Below are 22,187 nucleotides of genomic sequence, written 5' to 3'. Positions count from 1 at the left end.
GTACCATGTAATCCCGTGCTACCTGCTCCATGGTCGGATAGCCGGCGACTAAACTTTCTCCCCCACCTGGTTTGCCAGGTGAGGAGGGGGCTGTGGACCCCCAGGAGGGCCAAAAACAAGACCCGTCAAAGGGCGGATGAGCTTCTAGCGAGCCAACGGCCATCCACACTTCAGTAGATGTTGCGATCACTGTCGTACACGGCATTGTAGGGAATAATGATAACACACACACACACACACACAGCAAAATCCTAGACTTCCAGCGGTGGAAGTCCGCAGGAACTGGAGGACAGAGATGTGTGGGGCGTCAGTCACCGTTCCCGTCGCAAACCAGCACCACTGCGTCCGTCACCGTTCCCGTCACAAACCAGCACCACTGCGTCCCTAATGTTTTCAACGATGATGAATTAATTAATGAATATCGTACAATCTTCACTCATAGAAACATAGAAAATAGGTATATGATCATAGCTGATCATCCCCAATCAGTACCCCGTTCCTGCTTTCTCCCCATACCCCTTAATTCCGTTAGCCCCAAGAGCTAAATCTGACTCTCTACATCCAGGGAATTGTCCTGCAAGAGAATTCCACAGATACAAAACTCTCTGTGTGAAAAATGTTTCCCTCATCTCAGTACTAAATGGCCGACCCCTCATTCTCACTCACTGTGTTCCTCCCTGATATGGCACCTTTGGACCCTTCATCTCTTCCCATTTATTACCAGATTCTCAGATTTTGGCTTTTGTGTCCCCACTCATTGCCCCCCAGTCATTGTCTCCACCTTTACCCTCCCCCTTCCCGCACTCGGCTCCATCTATCTTTTTCCTTCTCTGCAGAGATGCTGCCTGTTAGTAACAGGGGTTCGGAGTCGGATGCACAAGAAATCAAGGAGTCGGAGTCGGGTGTTTTGGGCATCGACTCCACAGCCCTGCTTCTGAAGCATCACTTTAAATGGGTGCATATTCTACACACACGGGTGCATATTCAAAGACACATGTCTCGATAATTATTGGGGCGTGGAGAGTAGGTTTAAACAGTGGGGGTATGACTGGATCATTTCATAAAGTGTTTTGAAAGTGAGCCCAGAGATACCATCGGGCCACAGTTGAAATGTTTAAATTGAAATCTAACTTAATTGTTTGTTGTCTTCCTATGCAGGTAAACGTTGCTGCGATGCCTGGGTACTCCAGTAATGCGTGCCAATCAAAAGAGTATAAATATAAGGACATTTGTTGTCCAGAATGTCTCCCAGGTAACTCTGAATACCTCTAGTTTCCCGACTCTCAGTCTGATGAAGGGTCTCGACCCGAAACGTCACCTATTCCTTCTCTCCAGAGATGCTGCCTGTCCCGCTGAGTTACTCCAGCATTTTGTGTGTCCCGTCTTCTGAATTCTACATCCTGTTTGTAACCATAGAGGTGGTGTTCGATGGCTCTTGAAGTAGAGTTCTGAGCCTGTGAGCAGGATAGGGTTTTGTTTTCAGTGCCTGGGATGTTGCCAATAGTGACCCTGTGGCATTCACTGCCTATATTTGTCCTCGACAGCTCTTCTTGTTTAGAAGAAAGTTGTGGGGGTTCAAAGCACTCGGCTTTCGTGAACTGGTGTTATATGGGCAGTTCTCCTTGGGTGGTCAAGTGGGTCTTTCTTAAGGGGTTGGACAGGCTAGATGCAGGAAGATTGTTCCCGATGTTGGGGAAGTCCAGAACAAGGGGCCACACACAGTTTAAGGATAAGAGGGAAGTCTTTTAGGACCGAGATGAGAAAATTATGCTGGAGATAGGCAACGTTTCGTCCCAAAACCCTTCTTCAGACCCGAAATCCTGAAGGAAATAGGCAACATTTCGGGCCGAAACCCTTCCAGGTTAGATGTGGCCCTTGTGGCTAAAGGGATCAGGGGGTATGGAGAGAAGGCAGGTACAGGATACTGAGTTGGATGATCAGCCATGATCATATTGAATGGTGGTGCAGGCTCGAAGGGCCGAATGGCCTACTCCTGCACCTATTGTCTATGTTTCTAAAAGCAGGCAGGTAGGCCTAACGTTGATGGGACATCTTGGTCGGCAGGGACGAGTTGGGCCAAGGTGCTCATTTCCGTGCCTTATGACTCCAATAATGAGCAACTCCTCTCTGGGCCGCTTTTGGGCAAGTTGGAGGTGCAGTGGGTCTCTTCGGAGCCAAAGTATCGAGGTGTTAAGGATTTGCGATTAAGGCAAGCCCAGGGAATGCAATACCTGATCCTTGTTGGACCAGGATTTGTTAACATCCAAGCAGCAAGGCCTGAGCCACTAAATAGTTCCAATATGCTCGCTGTTTACTCAAGTGTGTCGTTGCTACTAGTTGGGCAAGCAATGGGACATTTACCAACAATCAGGACACTTCCTCAGCCGTTGCTCTGCCAACCTAATCATAAAAGGCATGGAGGTCAGTCCTAAGCAGGAAACATAGAAACATAGAAACTAGGTGCAGGAGTAGGCCATTCGGCCCTTCGAGCCTGCACCGCCATTCAATATGATCATGGCTGATCATCCAACTCAGTATCCCATCCCTGCCTTCTCTCCATACCCCCTGATCCCTTTAGCCACAAGGGCCACATCTAACTCCCTCTTAAATATAGCCAATGAACTGTGTGGCCTCAACTACCTTCTGTGGCAGAGAATTCCACAGATTCACCACTCTCTGTGTAAAAAATGATTTTCTCATCTCGGTCCTAAATGATTTCCCCCTTATCCTTAAACTGTGACCCCTTGTTCTGGACTTCCCCAACATTGGGAATAATCTTCCTGCATCTAGCCTGTCCAACCCCTTAAGAATTTTGTAAGTTTCTATAAGATCCCCCCTCAATCTTCTAAATTCTAGCGTGTACAAGCCGAGTCTATCCAGTCTTTCTTCATATGAAAGTCCTGCCATCCCAGGAATCAGTCTGGTGAACCTTCTCTGTACCCCCTCCATGGCAAGAATGTCTTTCCTCAGATTAGGAGACCAAAACTGTACACAATACTCCAGGTGTGGTCTCACCAAGACCCTGTACAACTGCAGTAGAACCTCCCTGCTCTTATACTCAAATCCTTTTGTTATGAATGCTTACATACCATTCGCTAACTGAGACAATGACAATAAATTTGAATACAATAAATTTGAATACAATGCTTTCTTCACTGCCTGCTGCACCTGCATGCCTACTTTCAATAACTGGTGTACCATGACACCCAGGTCTCGTTGCATCTCCCCCTTTTCCTAATCGGCCACCATTTTGACCTATGTCCCTCTAAACCTTTCACATCCATCAGTCTATTCCAAAGGTACACACAAAAATGCTGGAGTAACTCAGCGGGACAGGCAGCATCTCCGGAGAGAAGGAATGGGCGACGTTTCAGGTCGAGACCCTTCAGACTAGTTTCTTTCTTACACATAGTCAATTCCAAAGTCCCGAGTTACTTCATCAGTTCTTCAACCTGAAACATTAACTTCCTTTCTCTGTTTGCAGCTGCTACCTGACCTGCAGAGTGTTTGCTGTTTGTATTTCTTGCAGTTCAGGACACCATACTTTCTTATCGCTGCCTTCACTTTTCCATTCCTCTGGCTTCCCACAACTGTTGGGTTTTGATGTGTTTTGAGTGTTTTTGTGCTTACAAAATTCTTAAGGGGTTGGACAGGCTAGATGCAGGAAGATTGCTCCCGATGTTGGGGAAGTCCAGGACAAGGGGTCACAGCTTAAGGATAAGGGGGAAATCCTTTAAAACCGAGATGAGAAGAACTTTTTTCACACAGAGAGTGGTGAATCTCTGGAACTCTCTGCCACAGAGGGTAGTCAAGGCCAGTTCATTGGCTATATTTAAGAGGGAGTTAGATGTGGCCCTTGTGGCTAAGGGGATCAGAGGGTATGGAGAGAAGGCAGGTACGGGATACTGAGTTGGATGATCAGCCATGATCATATTGAATGGCGGTGCAGGCTCGAAGGGCCGAATGGCCTACTCCTGCACCTAATTTCTATGTTTCTATGTTTAATCGTTAGCTCAAGTCAAGTCAAGTTTATTTGTCACATACACATACGAGATGTGCAGTGAAATGAAAGTGGCAATGCTCGCGGACTTTTGTGCAAAAGACAAACAACCAAACAAACTATAAACACAATCATAACACACATATTCTTTTACTCTCTCTCTTCATTAGGTTCTCGAGTGCAAGAACACTGCACACCAGATTCTGGAACAAACTGTCAGAACTGTAGTCATGGTACCTATCAACCTTATTACACTGGGTCCAAGGATTGCGTTAATTGTGCCATTTGTGGAGAAGGTAAGCGAGTATATAGCTGTCCCGTAGCTGTGTAGTGATGCGGTGGAGGCCAAGTCACTGGGTATATGTAAAGAGGGGATTGATAGGTTCTTGATTAGTACGGATGTCAGGGGTCTTTACGGGGAGAAGGCAGGAAAATGGGGTTGAGAGGAAAAGATAGATCAGCCATGATCGAATGGTGAAGTAGGCGCGATGGCCTGAATGGCCTAATTCTGCTCCTATACCTAGTGGGTCAACGTTAGATGCTGGGGCCAAAGTAAGTGAAATATCGCAATAATGAAACTTGCATAATTAAAAGTATTCGTCTTTATGCTCTGGGGCGCTAAGAAATCTATGCTGTTGCAGGGGATGGGGGGGGGGGGGGGGGGGGGGTGAGATCTTGGGGCAATAGAGTTTCATTAACAGCCAGAGAAGGTAGTAGAGGTGGGTACATTCATAACATTAAAGACGCATTTAGATAGGTACATGGATTGGTTATGTTTGGAGGGTTAGGGGGCCAAGCGCGGGGAAGGTGGGACTAATGTAGATGGGACGTGGGTCGGGATTGGCATGTTCGGCTAAAACCTGTTACCACAATGTATGACTCTATAACTGAGAAAATTATGCTGGAGATAGGCAAGGCAAGGCAAGGTAAATTTATTTATATAGCACCATTCGTGCAAACTGCAATTCAAGGTGCTTTACAGGAAAGAAAAAATAAAATAGTCAATAATTAAAAATTGCAAAATAAGCAATACGACAAATGTATGAATAATAAAACAACGTCAATGAAACAATAAAACGATTTTAAAAAGCACATAAAAGGGTTAAACGGTTAAGATTACCTGCATGTCGGGTTATGGAAAAGCTATAGTAAACAACATTGTTTTTAGGCCTGATTTAAATGCGCTTACAGTTTGTGCGTACCTCAGGTGTTCAGGGAGCTTGTTCCACAGGTGTGGAGCATAAAAACCGAATGCTGCTTCAGCCTTTTTAGTTCTGACCCTGGGAACACAGAGTAAACCTGTCCCTGAAGACCTGAGGAGTCTAGGTGCCTCATATACAGCAAGTAGGTCAGAGATGTATTTTGGACCAAGACCATTCAGTGCCTTGTAGGTCAGTAACAGAATTTTAAAATCTATCCTCTTACACACAGGGAGCCAGTGCAAAGATTTAAGGACAGGTGTAATGTGGCAACGTTTCGTCCCAAAACCCTTCTTCAGACCCGAAATCCTGAAGGAAATAGGAAACGTTACCTATTTCCTTCGCTCCATAGATGCTGCTGCACCCGCTGAGTTTCTCCAGCACTTTTGTCTACCGACGATGAACAGTGGTTAACTTTTAACATCAAATCCTCCCGTCATTGATGCTGAAGACTCCCCAAACAGAACCAGTCATTGTTATTATAGAAACTTACAAAATTCTTAAGGGGTTGGACAGGCTAGATGCAGGAAGATTGCTCCCGATGTTGGGGAAGTCCAGAACAAGGGGTCACAGTTTAAGGATAAGGGGGTATGGAGAGAAGGCAGGGATGGGATACTGAGTTGGATGATCAGCCATGATCATATCGAATGGCGGTGCAGGCTCGAAGGGCCGAATGGCCTACTCCTGCACCCAATTTCTATGTTTCTATGAATCTGTGGAATTCTCTGCCTCAGAAAGCAGCGGAGGCCAATTCTCTGGATATTTTCAAGAGAGAGCTAGATAGGGCTCTTGAAGATAGCGGAGTCAGGGGATATGGGGAGAAGGCAGGAACGGGGTACTGATTGGGGATGATCAGCCATGATTACATTGAATGGCGGTGCTGGCTCGAAAGGCCGAATGGCCTACTCCTGAACCTATTAACAGCCAGGAGATTCGACGTGTTTATCAGACTGGGCATCATTTAAACCTCTGCCATGTTGGAGTCCTGCTCTGCTTTAAACGGGATGATCCCTGTTCTCACACTCACACAGACTTCATTTCAGACTTGGCTTCTAGAATAGAATAGAATAGTTTCTTTATTGTCATTGTAACATGAACCATGTACAACGAAATTGTAAAATGTCAGCCAGTCAGTGCACCATTCAAACATTTCTAAAAGCTAACGATACATACAAGGTAAAATATTTAAAAAGATAAACAACTAAAATAAATATCATAAAAATAGCACGCATAAACACCCAGCCCTACATCCTTCTGTCGATTTCATGTATGTATGTATCGCCCCTGTGTTCCTTGGCGGCTACATTTAGTGCCTTTATAGCAGTGGGGTAAAAACTGTTTTAAAGTCTGTTTGTCCTTGTCCTTGTAGATCTGTACCGTCTGCCTGACGGTAACAGTTCAAACAGGGAGTGTCCGGGGTGGGAAATGTCCTTTATAATACTCTGGGATTTTTTGATGCAGCGGGAACTGTGTAAGTCCTCCAAGGTAAGGAGAGGGCATCCGACAATCCTCTGGGCGTTGTCAATGGCCCTCTGGAGCGCTTTCCTCTGAGCCGCTGTGCAGCTGGTGTACCATACGCATACACAGTATGTTAGGAGGCTCTCAATGGAGCACCGATAAAAGGACAGCAGCAGTCTCTGAGTGATGTTATTCTTCCTGAGCACCCTCAGGAAGTGCAGTCTCTGCTGGACCTTTTTCAGCAGCGCAGAGGTGTTCACGCTCCACGTCAGGTCCTCCTCAATATGGATTCCCAGGAAGCGGAAATCCGCCACCCTCTCCACACAGTCCCCTCTGATAACTAATGGTACCATGTCCGTTTTATTCTTCCTGAAGTCTATTATTATCTCCTTGGTCTTTAAGGTGTTAAGGAGCAGGTTATTTTCTCCACACCACACTGTCAGCTGCTCCACCTCATCCCGGTAGGCGTACTCGTCCCCCCCGGAGATGAGTCCCACCACCGTAGTGTCATCCGCAAATTTGACAATGGTGTTGCTGTGGTGGGCGGGGATGCAGTCATGTGTGTAGATGGTGTAGAGCAGGGGGCTCAGCACGCAGCCCTGTGGTGAGCCGGTACGGAGGCTGAGGGCCGTGGATGTGTGATGGCCCACTCTGACTCTCTGGCTGCGACCCGACAGGAAGCTATTTATCCATATGCAGGTGGAGTGTGGAAGGTCAGGTCGACAAGTTGTCAGACCCCGCTACCTGACGGACTATACTCAGTGATTAGAGTATGGACTACGAAAAAAAAAAGAAATGAAAATGTGTTGTTTATGCACTTGTTGGAAACGGATGTTTTGAACTGTTGATTTATTATTGCTTATGTTGTTAGATCTGTTGTAAATGAGCAAGAGGAAGAGTCGAGCTTCCTTACCACATTCGCCACCCCATTTGGTCGCTTCCGCTGGCTTTCTCGTCGTGGTCCTTTCCTGCCTCCTCTTGTGTTGCTCCTTCCCCCGTGATTAACACATCATCTGCTATGACGCAGACTCCTGGGAGGCCCTCCAGGGCCTGCATGAGCTTTCTTTGGAACACTTCAGGTGCTGGGCTTATTCCCATCGGCATCCTTAGCCAGCGGAAGCGACCAAATGGGGTGGCGAATGTGGTAAGGAAGCTCGACTCTCGGGGCCTGTTTGGATCCAGAGCCAGTGAAACGGGCTGAACAATGAAACGTCTGAAGAATTTGATCCAGAGATGGCATTTGCAATGCTAATAATGTGGCAGGATGCTAGATTGGCATTTTTAAAGGGGCCACACAGCCAGCAAAATGACAAGCATGTCCTTGTCTCCACCTCTGGGCACAGTACTTGGACCCTGCAGAAAAGATGGCTGTTTAGTTGCTGCTGTTATTCTGTCCATTAACATAGAAACATAGACAATAGGTGCAGGAGTAGAGGCCATTCGGCCCTTCGAGCCTGCACCGCCATTCAATATGATCATGGCTGATCATCCAACTCAGTATCCTGTACCTGCCTTCTCTCCATACCCCCTGATCCCTTTAGCCACAAGGGCCACATCTAACTCCCTCTTAAATATAGCCAATGAACTGTGTGGCCTCAACTACCTTCTGTGGCAGAGAATTCCACAGATTCACCACTCTCTGTGTGTGAAAAAAAAAGATTTTCTCATCTCGGTCCTAAAAGACTTCCCTCTTATCCTTAAACTGTGACCCCTAGTTCTGGACTTCCCCAACATTGGGAATAATCTTCCTGCATCTAGCCTGTCCAACCACTTAAGAATTTTGTAAGTTTCTATAATGACAATGACCGGGTTCTGTTTGGGAGTCTTCAGCATCAATGACGGGAGGATTTGATGTTAAAAGTTATCTACTGTTCATCGTCGGTAGACAAAAGAGCTGGAGAAACTCAGCGGGTGCAGCAGCATCTATGGAGCGAAGGAAATAGGTAACGTTTCGGGCCGAAACCCTTCCGGGTTTCGGCCCGAAACGTTGCCTATTTCCTTCAGGATTTAGGGTCTGAAGAAGGGTTTTGGGACGAAACGGTGCCTATCTCCAGCATAATTTTCTCATCTCGGTCCTAAAAGACTTCCCTCTTATCCTTAAACTGTGTGTGGCCCCTTGTTCTGGACTTCCCCAACATCGGGAACAATCTTCCTGCATCTAGCCTGTCCAACCCCTTAAGAATTTTGTAAGTTTCTATAAGATTAAACCAGCAAACGCACCTGTTGCAACCGATTCAACACAATAACGCTGCCTGCAGAATACATAGAGTGATTGCTTTCTGGTTTGGTACAGGAGCCGAGGAAATCAAGGCGTGTTCTTCTACACACAACTGTGTTTGCAACTGCACGGAAGGACACTACTGCGCTAACATCACCAAGAACGCTTGTGCGAGATGTTTGAAACATCGGAGCTGCCCGATGACAGAAATGGTAGTCAGCAAAGGTGAGACGTCAGACTGTGATCTACACTGTGTGTGTGTGTGTGTCTACGTGTGTGTGTGTGTGTCTACGTGTGTGTGTGTCTATGTGTGTGTGTGTGTGTGTCTACGTGTGTGTGTGTGTGTCTACGTGTGTGTGTCTACGTGTGTGTGTGTGTCTACGTGTGTGTGTCTACGTGTGTGTGTGTCTACGTGTGTGTGTGTGTACGTGTGTGTGTGTCTACGTGTGTGTGTGTCTACGTGTGTGTGTGTCTGCGTGTGTGTGTGTGTGTGTGTGTACGTGTGTGTGTGTCTACGTGTGTGTGTGTGTCTACGTGTGTGTGTCTACGTGTGTGTGTGTCTACGTGTGTGTGTGTCTACGTGTGTGTGTGTCTACGTGTGTGTGTGTGTGTGTGTCTACGTGTGTGTGTGTCTACGTGTGTGTGTGTGTGTGTGTATGTCTACGTGTGTGTGTGTCTACGTGTGTGTGTGTGTGTCTACGTGTGTGTGTGTCTACGTGTGTGTGTGTGTGTGTGTGTGTGTGTCTACGTGTGTGTGTGTCTACGTGTGTGTGTGTCTACGTGTGTGTGTCTACGTGTGTGTGTGTGTGTGTGTCTACGTGTGTGTGTGTCTACGTGTGTGTGTGTGTGTGTGTGTGTGTCTACGTGTGTGTGTGTCTACGTGTGTGTGTGTCTACGTGTGTGTGTCTACGTGTGTGTGTCTACGTGTGTGTGTGTGTGTCTACGTGTGTGTGTGTGTCTACGTGTGTGTGTGTGTGTCTACGTGTGTGTGTGTGTGTGTCTACGTGTGTGTGTGTGTCTACGTGTGTGTGTGTCTACGTGTGTGTGTGTCTACGTGTGTGTGTGTCTACGTGTGTGTGTGTGTGTCTCTACGTGTGTGTGTGTGTCTACGTGTGTGTGTGTGTCTACATGTGTGTGTGTGTGTGTCTACGTGTGTGTGTGTCTACGTGTGTGTGTGTGTCTACGTGTGTGTGTGTGTGTGTGTCTACGTGTGTGTGTGCGTCTACGTGTGTGTGTGTCTGCGTGTGTGTGTGTCTGCGTGTGTGTGTGTCTACGTGTGTGTGTGTCTACGTGTGTGTGTGTGTGTCTACGTGTGTGTGTGTCTACGTGTGTGTGTGTCTACGTGTGTGTGTGTCTACGTGTGTGTGTGTCTACGTGTGTGTGTGTCTACGTGTGTGTGTGTGTACGTGTGTGTGTCTACGTGTGTGTGTGTGTACGTATGTGTGTCTACGTGTGTGTGTGTCTACGTGTGTGTGTCTACGTGTGTGTGTGTGTGTGTGTCTACGTGTGTGTGTGTCTACGTGTGTGTGTGTCTACGTGTGTGTGTGTCTACGTGTGTGTGTGTCTACGTGTGTGTGTCTACTGCTGGACTTAGTGATCAGATCTAATGATATCCATCAATTCCATGCATTCTTTCAGTGCCTGTTGGGCACCAGAGAACGAACCCACATCAGCGGAGCGTCCAGCTGATCAGCGCGTTCTGTGCCAGACTTCAGTAGGTCCTCCGACAAGAACCTGGCCCAGTGACTGTGAAAGAGCCCAGCCTCTTCCAAGCATCTTCCTCAAGGGGAACTCTCCTGCTCTAGGCCTTTCCCCTCTGCCCTCCCTCCCACTGCTACTTCTATCCTGTGTTCCCCAAATTATTTATTCCCCGTTCTCTGACTTCCGCCACGTTGTGTGTGCACAAACACGTTCTACAAAATGGACCCATTTGATGTTGTCATTGTTGGTGTAATGCAGCGGTTTGGCCCACTCTACATGGTTTACTGGGTAAGGAGCAAAGCCTTTCACCATCTACAAACAGCGCAGTGGTAGAGTTGCTGCCTCACAGCGCCAGAGACCCGGGTTCCATCCTGACTACGGGCGCTGTCTGAACAGAATGTGTACGTTCTCCCTGTGACCTGCGTGGGTTTTCTCCAGGTGCTCCGGTTTTCCCCCCGCGCTCCAAAGACGTGCAGGTTTGTAGGTTAATTGGCTTCTGTAAATTGTCCCGAGTGTGTGGGATAGTGTCCGGCGTGATCACTGGTCGACAGGCACACGGTGGGCCGAATGGCCTGTTTCTGTGCTGTTTGACTCTAAATAATAACAGGAAATGCTGGAAACACTCAGCAGGTCAGCGAGCAGCTGTGGAAAAATGTACTTTGGATTCTGATGAAACATCTGTGACGTGAAGCTTTTATTTCTCTTCACAGAATCTGCCTGATCTGAGTGTTTTCAGCATTTTCTGATTTTATTTATATATGTGTGGACTGAACTCCGCAATTAAATCTGACTGCAGATTCTGCGGGCATTGTGGAATTAGTCGGGGAATGAGCCTTGTTGGATATTGCCTGCATGGATTCGTGACGGGGATTAGTTTGGAAACGGGCCCTTCGGGAATGAATAACAACTTACACGCAGGTTGCCTGGATCATGAGAGAGAGATTTATTACCCAACATTCCATGCTTACATTGAACACCAACTCATCAACATATACATGAATATGTATGAATATATTACAGAGTCCATGCCAACCATCGATCACCCGCTCACACTAATTATATGGTATCCCACTTTCTCATCCACTCCCTACACACCAGGGGCCAATTAATCTACAAACCTGCATATCTTTGTGATGTGGAAGGAAACCCATGAGGTCACAGTCAGAACGTGCAAACTCCACACAGACAGCACCCAAGGTCAGGATTGAACCCAGGTCTCTGGCGCTGTAAGGCAGCGGCTCTACCCGCTGTGCCACTGCCAGCCAATTGATTTGACTGTGATCTTCAATGTTTCTCAGTGATTCTCAAATTCAAATCCTGCCGCCAAGTCTGTGTCATTATTGCCAATATTCAGTGTTTAAACTTTATATTTCTCAGGAACTTACTGGAAAGACACCGAGTGTCTTCCATGTGCGGAAGGCAACTGTTCACCCAACGATTTGCGTCAAAATGGGAAAACGTGAGTAGGGATCACTTTCATTATACCACATTTGCATATTGTACCGCATAATTACCATCTTAAATTACCGTGTGAAGTGACTTTGATACGTTGTACCAGATACTGACGGTTAGTTTGAGAACCGATGCCAGCGGTAGAGGATCTGTGTTTAGTTTAGAGATTCCCCCCTCTCTCCCCCCCTCTCTCCCCCCCTCTCTCCTCCCCCCCCCTCTCTCCCCCCCCCCTCTCTCTCCCTCCCCCTCTCTCTCCCTCCCCCTCTCTCTCCCTCCAACTTGCCCCGCACATCTCCTTTACTCTTTGCCTCTCTCACCTTAAAGCTATGCTCTCGTATTTTATTTTTCCACTCTGGGGGAAACAGGTTCTGACTATCTACCCTAACTATCATAATTTTACACACTTCTATCAGGTCTCCCCAACCTCTGGCATTCCAGAGAAAACGATCCAACTCAGTCCAACCTCTCCCTGCAGCTAATTCCCCCTCATCCAGCATTCTGATCAACCTTGTTCTTTATCTCTCCACATCATCGTCTCTATCTCTTGTTTCCCTTTCTTCCTAACCAGTCTGAAGCAGGGTCTCGACCCGAAACGTCACCCATTCCTTCTCTCCAGAGACGCTGCCTGTCATAGAAACATAGAAACATAGACAATATGTGCAGGAGTAGGCCATTCGGCCCTTCGAGCCTGCACTGCTATTCAATATGATCATGGCTGATCATCCAACTCAGTATCCTGTACCTGCCTTCCCTCCATACCCCCTGATCCCTTTAGCCACAAGGGCCACATCTAACTCCCTCTTAAATATAGCCAATTAACTGGCCTCAACTACCTTCTGTGGCAGAGGGTTCCACAGATTCACCACTCTCTGTGTGTGAAAAAAAATGTTTTTCTCATCTCAGTCCTGAAAGATTTCCCCCTTATCCTTAAACTGTGACCCCTTGTTCTGGACTTCCCCAACATCGGGAACAATCTTCCTGCATCTAGCCTGTCCAACCCCTTAAGAATTTTCCTTTCCTTTTTTTAAGGTTTAAAATAAGAAGTGGTACAGGAAATATATTATATTATTCTTGGCTTATGTCGCTGTAATGTACATTACTTCTAATAAATAAAATATCGTAAAAATATCGTAAAAATATGTTTCTATAAGATCCCCCCTCAATCTTCTAAATTCTAGCGAGTACAAGCCGAGTCTATCCAGTCTTTCTTCATATGAAAGTCCTGACATCCCAGGAATCAGTCTGGTGAACCTTCTCTGTACTCCCTCTATGGCAAGAATGTCTTTCCTCAGATTAGGAGACCAAAACTGTACGCAATACTCCAGGTGTGGTCTCAACAAGACCCTGTACAACTGCAGTAGAACCTCCCTGCTCCTATACTCAAATCCTTTTGCTATGAATGCTAACATACCATTCGCCTTCTTCACTGCCTGCTGCACCTGCATGCCTACTTTCAATGACGTGTACCATGACACCCAGGTCTCGTTGCATCTCCCCCTTTCCTAATCGGCCTCCATTCAGATAATAGTCTACTTTCCTGTTTTTGCCACCAAAGTGGATAACCTCACATTTATCCACATTATACTGCATCTGCCATGCATTTGCCCACTCACCCAGCCTACCCAAGTTACCGCTGAGTTACTCCAGCTTTTTGTCTGTCTTCTGATAACCCTTCTCTGCACCATTTCCAAAGCATTCTGCATCCTCCCTGCAATGGGGTGACCATACAATGATATGAAATGGACATGGACACATAAAAGTACATTCCTATTGAATGGAGAGGAGGAATTTATTTAACCAGAGGGTGGTGAATCTGTCGGATTCAATGCCACAGGCAGCTGTGGGGGCCACGTCAGTGGACATTTTTAAAACAGCGATTGATAGGATCTTGATCCCATCTGATGTTTCATTCATTCATAGAAAAAGAATTGACACCAGTGCATTGAGCAGTTTATTGCTATTTCATTTTAATCTATTGGATATTAATACTCGTAACTATTCGTTCATTACATTCATAAAATAGTAATTTTATGTTTCTCTTTACATTTTGTTTCTACAGTGGCATTGTGAATGGAGGTACTGCTGGGAATGTGATGCGCCAAAACGCCATGATCATATTATCAGCCATGTTCTTTACAAGCCAATTCTTTTTACAAATATTTTATTTATTAGAAGTAATCGAGCTAGCTCAGTGCTGGAGGGGAGAGTAGACTCTGGGATGGATGTGCTTGAGAGGCGTATGAGGCACAAGGTGCAGGTCATCCTGAAAAACCCCGGGCATCCCCTCCATTTAATTCTGGAGAGTCAAAAGAGCACTCGGAACAACAACCGGCTCCTCTCCCTGCCCTGTAGAACGGAGCGGTTCAGGAGATCCTTCACCCCTGCAGCCATTAGATTTTATAATTCGGACCGCTAGGCTGTAGGGGGATGCATTTTGCAATTACTAATTTTTAACTGTTAATTATTGGTCTTTTTAAGTATTTATTGCTCTCAGGTAGTGTCCACATTGTATTCCATGTATTTTCTGTCTGCGTTCGTTTTGAATCTGTGGGGGGGGAGGAGAGAGGGGGGGGGGGAGAGAGTGGTGAATCTGTGGAATTCTCTGCCACAGAAGGTAGTTGAGGCCACAGTTCATTGTCTATATTTAAGAGGGAGTTAGATGTGGCCCTTGTGGCTAAAGGGATCAGGGGGTTATGGAGAGAAGGCAGGGATGGGATACTGAGTTGGATGATCAGCCATGATCATATTGAATGGCGAATGGTGCCACACAAATAAAAAGAACACTATACACTGTGAGCCCGGTCTTGAATATTGCCTTAATAATTCTTTAAAATGGCACCTTGCACTTTGAAACAAAATGGTTGCCTGGTTTTATGGTGGGGCAATGTGGTCACGTAAACAAACATTGCACTCGCAATATCTCTCGTGGCCAGTAGGTGGTGGGCGTGTAACATAACTCAGTTGCACGTCATATTTAGTGGGACAAGCTTGGTAAAAGTTTGCTTTGGTGATCGTTGATAGTAAAATGTGAAAGATGCCGACTGAGTTTCACATTTTACTGTCAACGATCCACAAGGCAAACTTTAAAAGCGACATGACCTCTTTCTTCCACATAGACGTTAGAAATATTTTCCCAACAAACGACAGTCACAGCAATTTAGATCCAACTGAATGTTTAATACATGAGAGAGGATCGCACAGAGTACAGGAGTCTGTACGAGTCTCCCTGCCGAAGCAGCGCCCGAACTCATTCTTTTATACAATGGAGTAAGCAAGGATGTATCGACCACAACTAAATCTCATCGCGTAGGTATCGACCACAACTTAATCTCATCACGCAGGTATCGGTTTTCCCAACTTAATCTCATCACACAGCGACCCCGACTTAATCTCGTCACACAGCGACCCCGACTTAATCTCGTCACACAGGGTACAAAATACCAACCCACAGTCAGCGCATAATGTCATCCCAACATAGACTTGCCCGTACATGGTTCTTAAAGGTACAGTCCCCCCCGATAACTTATGGAATGAATTTTTACATCAGACGTGTTTAATTAAACTGAATCAAAAACATTTCAACAGTGGCCTTCGTGACGAGTTCATGTAATAGTAGTATTAGGCCATTCGGCCAATCGAGTCTACTCCGCCATTCAATCGTGGCTGATCCATCTCTCCCTCTCAACCCCATTCTCCTGCCTTCTCCCCATAACCCCCGACACCCGTACAAATCAAGAATCTATCTAAGGTACACAAAAATGCTGGCGAAACTCAGCGGGTGCAGCAGCATCTATGGAGCGAAGGAGATAGGCAACGTTTCGGGCCGAAACCCTTCTTCAGACTTCAGAATCTATCTATCTCTGCCTTAAATATATCCACTGACTTGTGGCCTCCACAGCTGTCTGTGGCAATGAATTCCACAGATTCACCACCCTCTGACTAAAGAAATTCCTCCTCATCTCCTTCCTAAAGGAACATCCTTTAATTCAGAGGCTGTGACCTCTGGTCCTAGACTCTCCCACTAGTGGAAACATCCTCTCCACATCCACTCTATCCAGGCCTTTCACTGTTCGTTACGTTTCAGTGAGGTCCCCCCCTCTCATTCTTCTAAACTCCAGCGAGTACAGGCCCAGAGCTGACAAACGCTCATCATATGTTAACCCACTCATTCCTGGGATCATTCTCGTAAACCTCCTCTGGACCCTCTCCAGAGCCAGCACATCCTGCCTCAGATATGGGGCCCAAAACTGCTCACAATATTCCGAATGCGGCCTGACCAGCGCCTTATAGAGCCTCAGCGTTACATCCCTGTTTTTGTATTCAAGCCCTCTTTAAATAAATGCTAGCGTTGCGTTTGCCTTCCTTACTACCGATTCGACTTACAGATTAACTTTTCGGCAATCCTGCACCAAGCACTCCCAAGTTTCTTTGCACCTCCGATTTCTGGATTCTCTCCCCATTTAGAAATTAGTCTACACATCTAATAGTGGATGTGGTGAAGATGTGCCCAGTAGTGGGAGCATCTAGCGCAGCCTCAGAATGAAAGGGCGTACCTTTAGGAAGGAGACGAGGAGGAATTTCTTTAATCAGGGATGGCTGTGGAGGCCAAGTCAGTGGATATTTTTAAGGCAGAGATTGATAGATCCTTGATTAGTACGGGTGTTAGGAGAAGATTACGGAGAGTCGGTATGTCAAGGAAGACTCTCTCGAACGTCTACAGGTGCACAGTCTAGAGCATGCTGACCGGTTGCATCGTGGCTTGGTTCGGCAACTTGAGCGCCCTGGAGAGGAAAAGACTACAAAAAGTAGTAAACACTGCCCAGTCCATCATCGGCTCTGACCTTCCTTCCATCGAGGGGATTTATCGCAGTCGCTGCCTCAAAAAGGCTGGCAGTATCATCAAGGACCCACACCATCCTGGCCACACACTCATCTCCCTGCTACCTTCAGGTAGAAGGTACAGGAGCCTGAAGACTGCAACGACCAGGTTCAGGAATAGCTACTTCCCCAAAGCCATCAGGCTATTAAACCTGGCTTGGACAAAACTCTGAACATTAATAGCCCATTATCTGTTTATTTGCACTTTATCAGTTTATTTATTCATGTGTGTATATATTTATACAATGGTTTATGGACACACTGATCTGTTCTGTATTCATGCCGTCTATGTTCTGTTGTGCTGAAGAATTTCAGGGACACATGACAAACTCTTGAATCTTATGGGGAGAAGGCAGGAGAATGGGGTTTGGAGGGAGAGATAGATCAGCCATGATCGCATGGCGGAGGAGACATGATGGGCCGAATGGCCTAATTCTGCTCCTATCACTTATAAACATGAAGGTATTGGACGACAGATGGCACAATGGGCTAAGTGTTCGGCTGGCAACCGGAAGGTAGCTGGTTCGAATCCCGCTTGGAGTGCATACTGTCGTTGTGTCCTTGGGCAAGACACTTCACCCACCTTTGCCTGTGTGTGTCCTTGGGCAAGACACTTCTCACCTTTGCCTGTGTGTGTGGATGTAATTATGTGAAGCACTTTGGGGTCAATGCAAGTTGACTAAAAATGTGCTATATAAATAAAGAAAAAAATAAATAAACATGAAGGTAGGCAGAAATGCTGGAGAAACTCAGCGGGTGAGGCAGCATCTATGGAGCGAAGGAAATAGGCAACGTTTCGTCCCGAAACATTGCCTATTTCCTTCGCTCCATAGATGCTGCCTCACCCGCTGAGTTTCTCCAGCATTTTTGTCTACCTTCGATTTTCCAGCATCTGCAGTTCCTTCTTAAACACTTGTAAACATGAAGCAGGCCAGCCAGGAGTGAATGCATTGTACAGGAATCTCTGCTGGATTTATGGATGGTGAGGTTTGTGCCGTGTTTGGCTTTATAGAAACATAGAAAATAGGTGCAGGAGTAGGCCGTTCGGCCCTTCGAGCCTGCACCGCCATTCAATATGATCATGGCTGATCATCCAACTCAGTATCCTGTACCTGCCTTCTCTCCATACCCCCTGATCCCTTTAGCCACAAGGGCCACATCTAACTCCCTCTTAAATATAGCCAATGAACTGTGGCCTCAACTACCTTCTGTGGCAGAGAATTCCACAGATTCACCACTCTCTGTGTGAAAAATGTTTTCCTCATCTTGGTCCTAAAAAAATTCCCCTCTATCCTTAAACTGTGACCCCTTGTTCTGGACTTCCCCAACATTGGAAACAATCTTCCTGCATCTAGCCTGTCCAACCCCTTAAGAATTTTGTAAGTTTCTATAAGATCCCCCCTCAATCTTCTAAATTCTAGCAAGTACAAACCGAGTCTATCCAGTCTTTCTTCATATGAAAGTCCTGACATCCCAGGAATCAGTCTGGTGAACCTTCTCTGTACTCCCTCTATGGCAAGAATGTCTTTCCTCAGATTAGGAGACCAAAACTGTACGCAATACTCCAGGTGTGGTCTCACCAAGACCCTGTACAACTGCAGTAGAACCTCCCTGCTCCTATACTTGAATCCTTTTGCTATGAATGCTAACATACCATTCGCCTTCTTCACTGCCTGCTGCACCTGCATGCCTACTTTTAATGACTGGTGTACAATGACACCCAGGTCTCGTTGCATCTCCCCCTTTCCTAATTGGCCACCATTCAGATAATAGTCTACTTTCCTGTTTTTGCCACCAAAGTGGATAACCTCACATTTATCCACATTATACTGCATCTGCCATGCATTTGCCCACTCACCCAGCCTATCCAAGTCACCTTGCAGTCTCCTAGCATCCTCCACACAGCTAACACTGCCCCCCAGCTTCGTGTCATCCGCAAACTTGGAGATGTTGCATTCAATTCCCTCGTCCAAATCATTAATATATATATCGTAAATAGCTGGGGTCCCAGCACTGAGCCTTGCGGTACCCCACTAGTCACTGCCTGCCATTGTGAAAAGGACCCGTTTACTCCTACTCTTTGCTACCTGTCTGCCAGCCAGTTCTCTATCCACATCAATACTGAACCCCCAATACAGTGTGCTTTAAGTTTGTATATCTCGATCCTAAAAGACTTCCCTCTTATCCTTAAACTGTGACCCCTAGTTCTGGACTTCCCCAACATCGGAAACAATCTTCCTGCATCTAGCCTGTCCAACCCCTTAAGAATTTTGTACGTTTCTATAAGTTCCCCCCTCAATCCAATTATGCTCCTTGTTATCCTAGACAAATAAGAATTCCCGTCAGAAACGAATGAAGCCCTTTGCTTTGTTTTAAACCAACTGAAACCTAATAACATGTGTCTTTTGGTGTTATGGTTTAAAAACCAAATGTCAAATTAATTTTATGAAGGTCTCAGCAGTAGTTAACAGTTCAGGAATAATGGGCTATAATTAGTCCCGTACACCTGTTCTGTTAAATTATTCAGAAAGCTGCCGCAGGGTATAGGCACAATGAAAGGTTCACGGTGTGAGCCGCGCTGCTCAAATACACCGTCGACGGGCAACTATCGCCCGCTGACAAAAATGAACAGCTTTCCAATTTGCAGCTCGGATGTTGTGAAAAGTGTCGTCGGGGCCTATGCACCCCTACAGGCAAGGGTGAGGCACCACTTCATAGAATCTTGACTGTGGCCATTTAGTTTAGTTTTGTTTTAGAGATTCAGGCCCATCGGCCCACCGAGTCTGCTCCGACCAGCTTCCCCGCACACTAACACTATCCTACACACACTGGGGGACAATTTACACTTATACCAAGCCAATTAACCGACAAACAATAGACAATATGCAGGAGTAGGCCATTTGGCCCTTTGAGCCAGCACCGCCATTCAATGTGATCATGGCTGATCATCCACAATCAGTACCCCGCTGCTGCCCTCTCCCCATATCCCCTGACTCCGCTATTTTTAAGAGCCCTATCTAGCTCTCTCTTGAAAGCATCCAGAGAACCGGCCTCCACCGCCCTCTGAAGCAGAGAATTCCACAGACTCACAACTCTCTGTGAGAAAAAGTGTTTCCTCATCTCCGTACTAAATGGCTTACCCCTTATTCTTAAACTGTGGCCCCTGGTTCTGGACTCCCCCAACATCGGGAACATGTTTCCTGCCTCTAGCGTGTCCAAACCCTTAATAATTTTATACGTTTCAATAAGATTCCCTCTCATCCTTCTAAACTCCAGAGTGTACAAGCCCAGCCGCTCCATTCTCTCAGCATATGACAGTGCCGCCATCCCGGGAATTAACTTTGTAAACCTACGCTGCAATCCCTCAATAGCAAGAATGTCCTTCCTCAAATTAGGGAACTCTGTACAGACAGTGCCCGTAGTCGGGATCGTACCCGGGTCTCCAGCGCTGCATTCGCTGTTAAGGGCCTGTCCCACTTACACGAGTTTTCCCCTTGATCCAAACTCGCAGAATGTTCGTAACGAGTCTGTAGGAGTCCGTAGATATATCGTAGCGGCTCGTTATACCAGCCGCAGGTACTCGTGGCATCAGGTAAGTCGGGACGTTTTTTCCAGCCCAATAAAAAATGTCCACGTGTAAAAAAAATGGTCGGGATGAAAGTATTAAGTCATGAAAGAGGGACAGGCCCTTAAGGCAGCAACTCTACCGCTGCACCACCGTGCCGCTCCTTAAAGGGCCTGTCCTACGAGCGTGCGACTCCATGCGGCAAGCGCGACCTAACATGGTCGCTTGAGCCGTACGGCCTCGCGGGGCCGGTCCCACTTCGATCGCCGGAGCCGTATGGAGTTGTGCGGAGCTGGTCCCAACATCGCGCGGGGCTCCTAAAAACTGACACTATTCAAAAATTCCGCGCGGCAACGGCCTGCCGGCCCGCAGCCGCCTCGACGGCGTACATCACGCGCGAACCTCCCGCGGACTTCGCTCGAACTTCACCTCACTCACTCGACCTCCGCGTGGCCTCTGCTTCTGGTTTGGTCGCGCTTGCCGCATGCAGGCGCATGCTCCTGGGACAGGCCCGTAAGGTTTGACCAACCTTACCTGTGCCAGCTTTCTGAAAGAGCTCTCAAGTCAGCCCCAATCTCTCCCATAGCCTCACCAATAGATCCCTCCAGGTAGACCCCTTACCCAAATCCTCACTGAATGTTCCTGCTGAATCTATTTCCACTTTCTTATATTACAATAACTTGCTGTGTGTAAAAGAAAAATCTCATCTGCTTCCATTTCTGTTGCCAATTACTTTCAGTATGTATCTCATCCTGATTCCTATCCCCTCTTTCCAAGAGAGAATTGGATAAAGACTTGGGAAAAGATGCATGTTCAGGGCTCATTGGGTGGGTCTTGCAGGATTGCTGGTGGCCGAACCAAGGTTTTGGCATCTTAGTTAGCCATGGATGAGATACCAGAAGAGTGGAGGGTAGTTAATGTTGTTCTCTTATTCATAAGGGGCAGGTTGGTATAATGCATGACCTGGATAAGAATGCAAGTGGTCTGAAGAAGGGTCTCGACCCGAAACGTCACCTATTCCTTCGCTGCATAGATGCTGCCTCACCCGCTGAGTTTCTCCAGCATTTTTATCTACCTAAGTGGACTGATTAGTAAGTTTACTGACAACAGTGGAGTTGGAGAGAGCGAAGAGGATTGTGAACTGATACAGAGGGGAAAATAGATTAGGTGGAAGATCAAATTTAATCCTGACCGTGTTAGGTATTGCATTTTGGGACTTCAAATGCTAACCGGACAGATACAGTGAACTGCTGGGACCGAATGAGTGTTGATGTACAGAACGACCTTGTTGGTGCAGGTTCATGGGTACAGAAGGTAGCGATGCAGGTGGATCGCGGAGGGAGGAAGGCATTCCACATGTTGGCCTTCATGGGCAAGCGCATTGAGTGCAAGAGTTGGCTCGTCATGTTGGAGCTGCTCAAGACGTTGGGCCAGGTCGCACGTGGGCTGTTGTGCACAGTTCTGGTCGCCACGTTACAGAAGGATGTGGTAGCAACAGAGAGAGTGCAGAAGAGATTCACCGGGATATTGCCTGGAATAGAGGGCTGCAGTTATGAGAGATTGGATAGGCATGGTTTCTTTTCATTGGGGAGTGCAAGAGGCTGAGGGGTGACCTTATAGAGGCTTATAAAATGATGACGGGCGCTCGGGTCCGCACCGACCAGCGATCCCCGCAAATTAACGCTATCCGACGCACACTAGGGACTACATCAAGCC

The 22,187-nt window shown here is 46.8% G+C and overlaps 1 protein-coding gene across 1 annotated transcript in view; it reads left to right on the top strand.

The window, feature by feature from the left end:
- LOC116968745 (tumor necrosis factor receptor superfamily member 14-like) overlaps nucleotides 1–22,187 on the top strand; it is a 51,422-nt gene that overhangs the window by 3,750 nt on the left and 25,485 nt on the right. The window contains exons 2-6 of the mRNA XM_033015553.1: nucleotides 1,159–1,252; nucleotides 4,171–4,296; nucleotides 8,951–9,100; nucleotides 11,954–12,035; nucleotides 14,088–14,202. Of these exons, the coding sequence (XP_032871444.1) occupies nucleotides 1,159–1,252; nucleotides 4,171–4,296; nucleotides 8,951–9,100; nucleotides 11,954–12,035; nucleotides 14,088–14,202 (567 nt within the window). The remainder of the gene's footprint in view (nucleotides 1–1,158; nucleotides 1,253–4,170; nucleotides 4,297–8,950; nucleotides 9,101–11,953; nucleotides 12,036–14,087; nucleotides 14,203–22,187) is intronic.

This window comes from Amblyraja radiata, chromosome 46, assembly GCF_010909765.2.
Source record: "Amblyraja radiata isolate CabotCenter1 chromosome 46, sAmbRad1.1.pri, whole genome shotgun sequence".
Classification (NCBI taxonomy): domain Eukaryota; kingdom Metazoa; phylum Chordata; class Chondrichthyes; order Rajiformes; family Rajidae; genus Amblyraja; species Amblyraja radiata.
The sequence above is the reverse complement of the archived record's forward strand: the minus strand, read 5'-3'. Positions and strand labels throughout refer to the sequence as shown.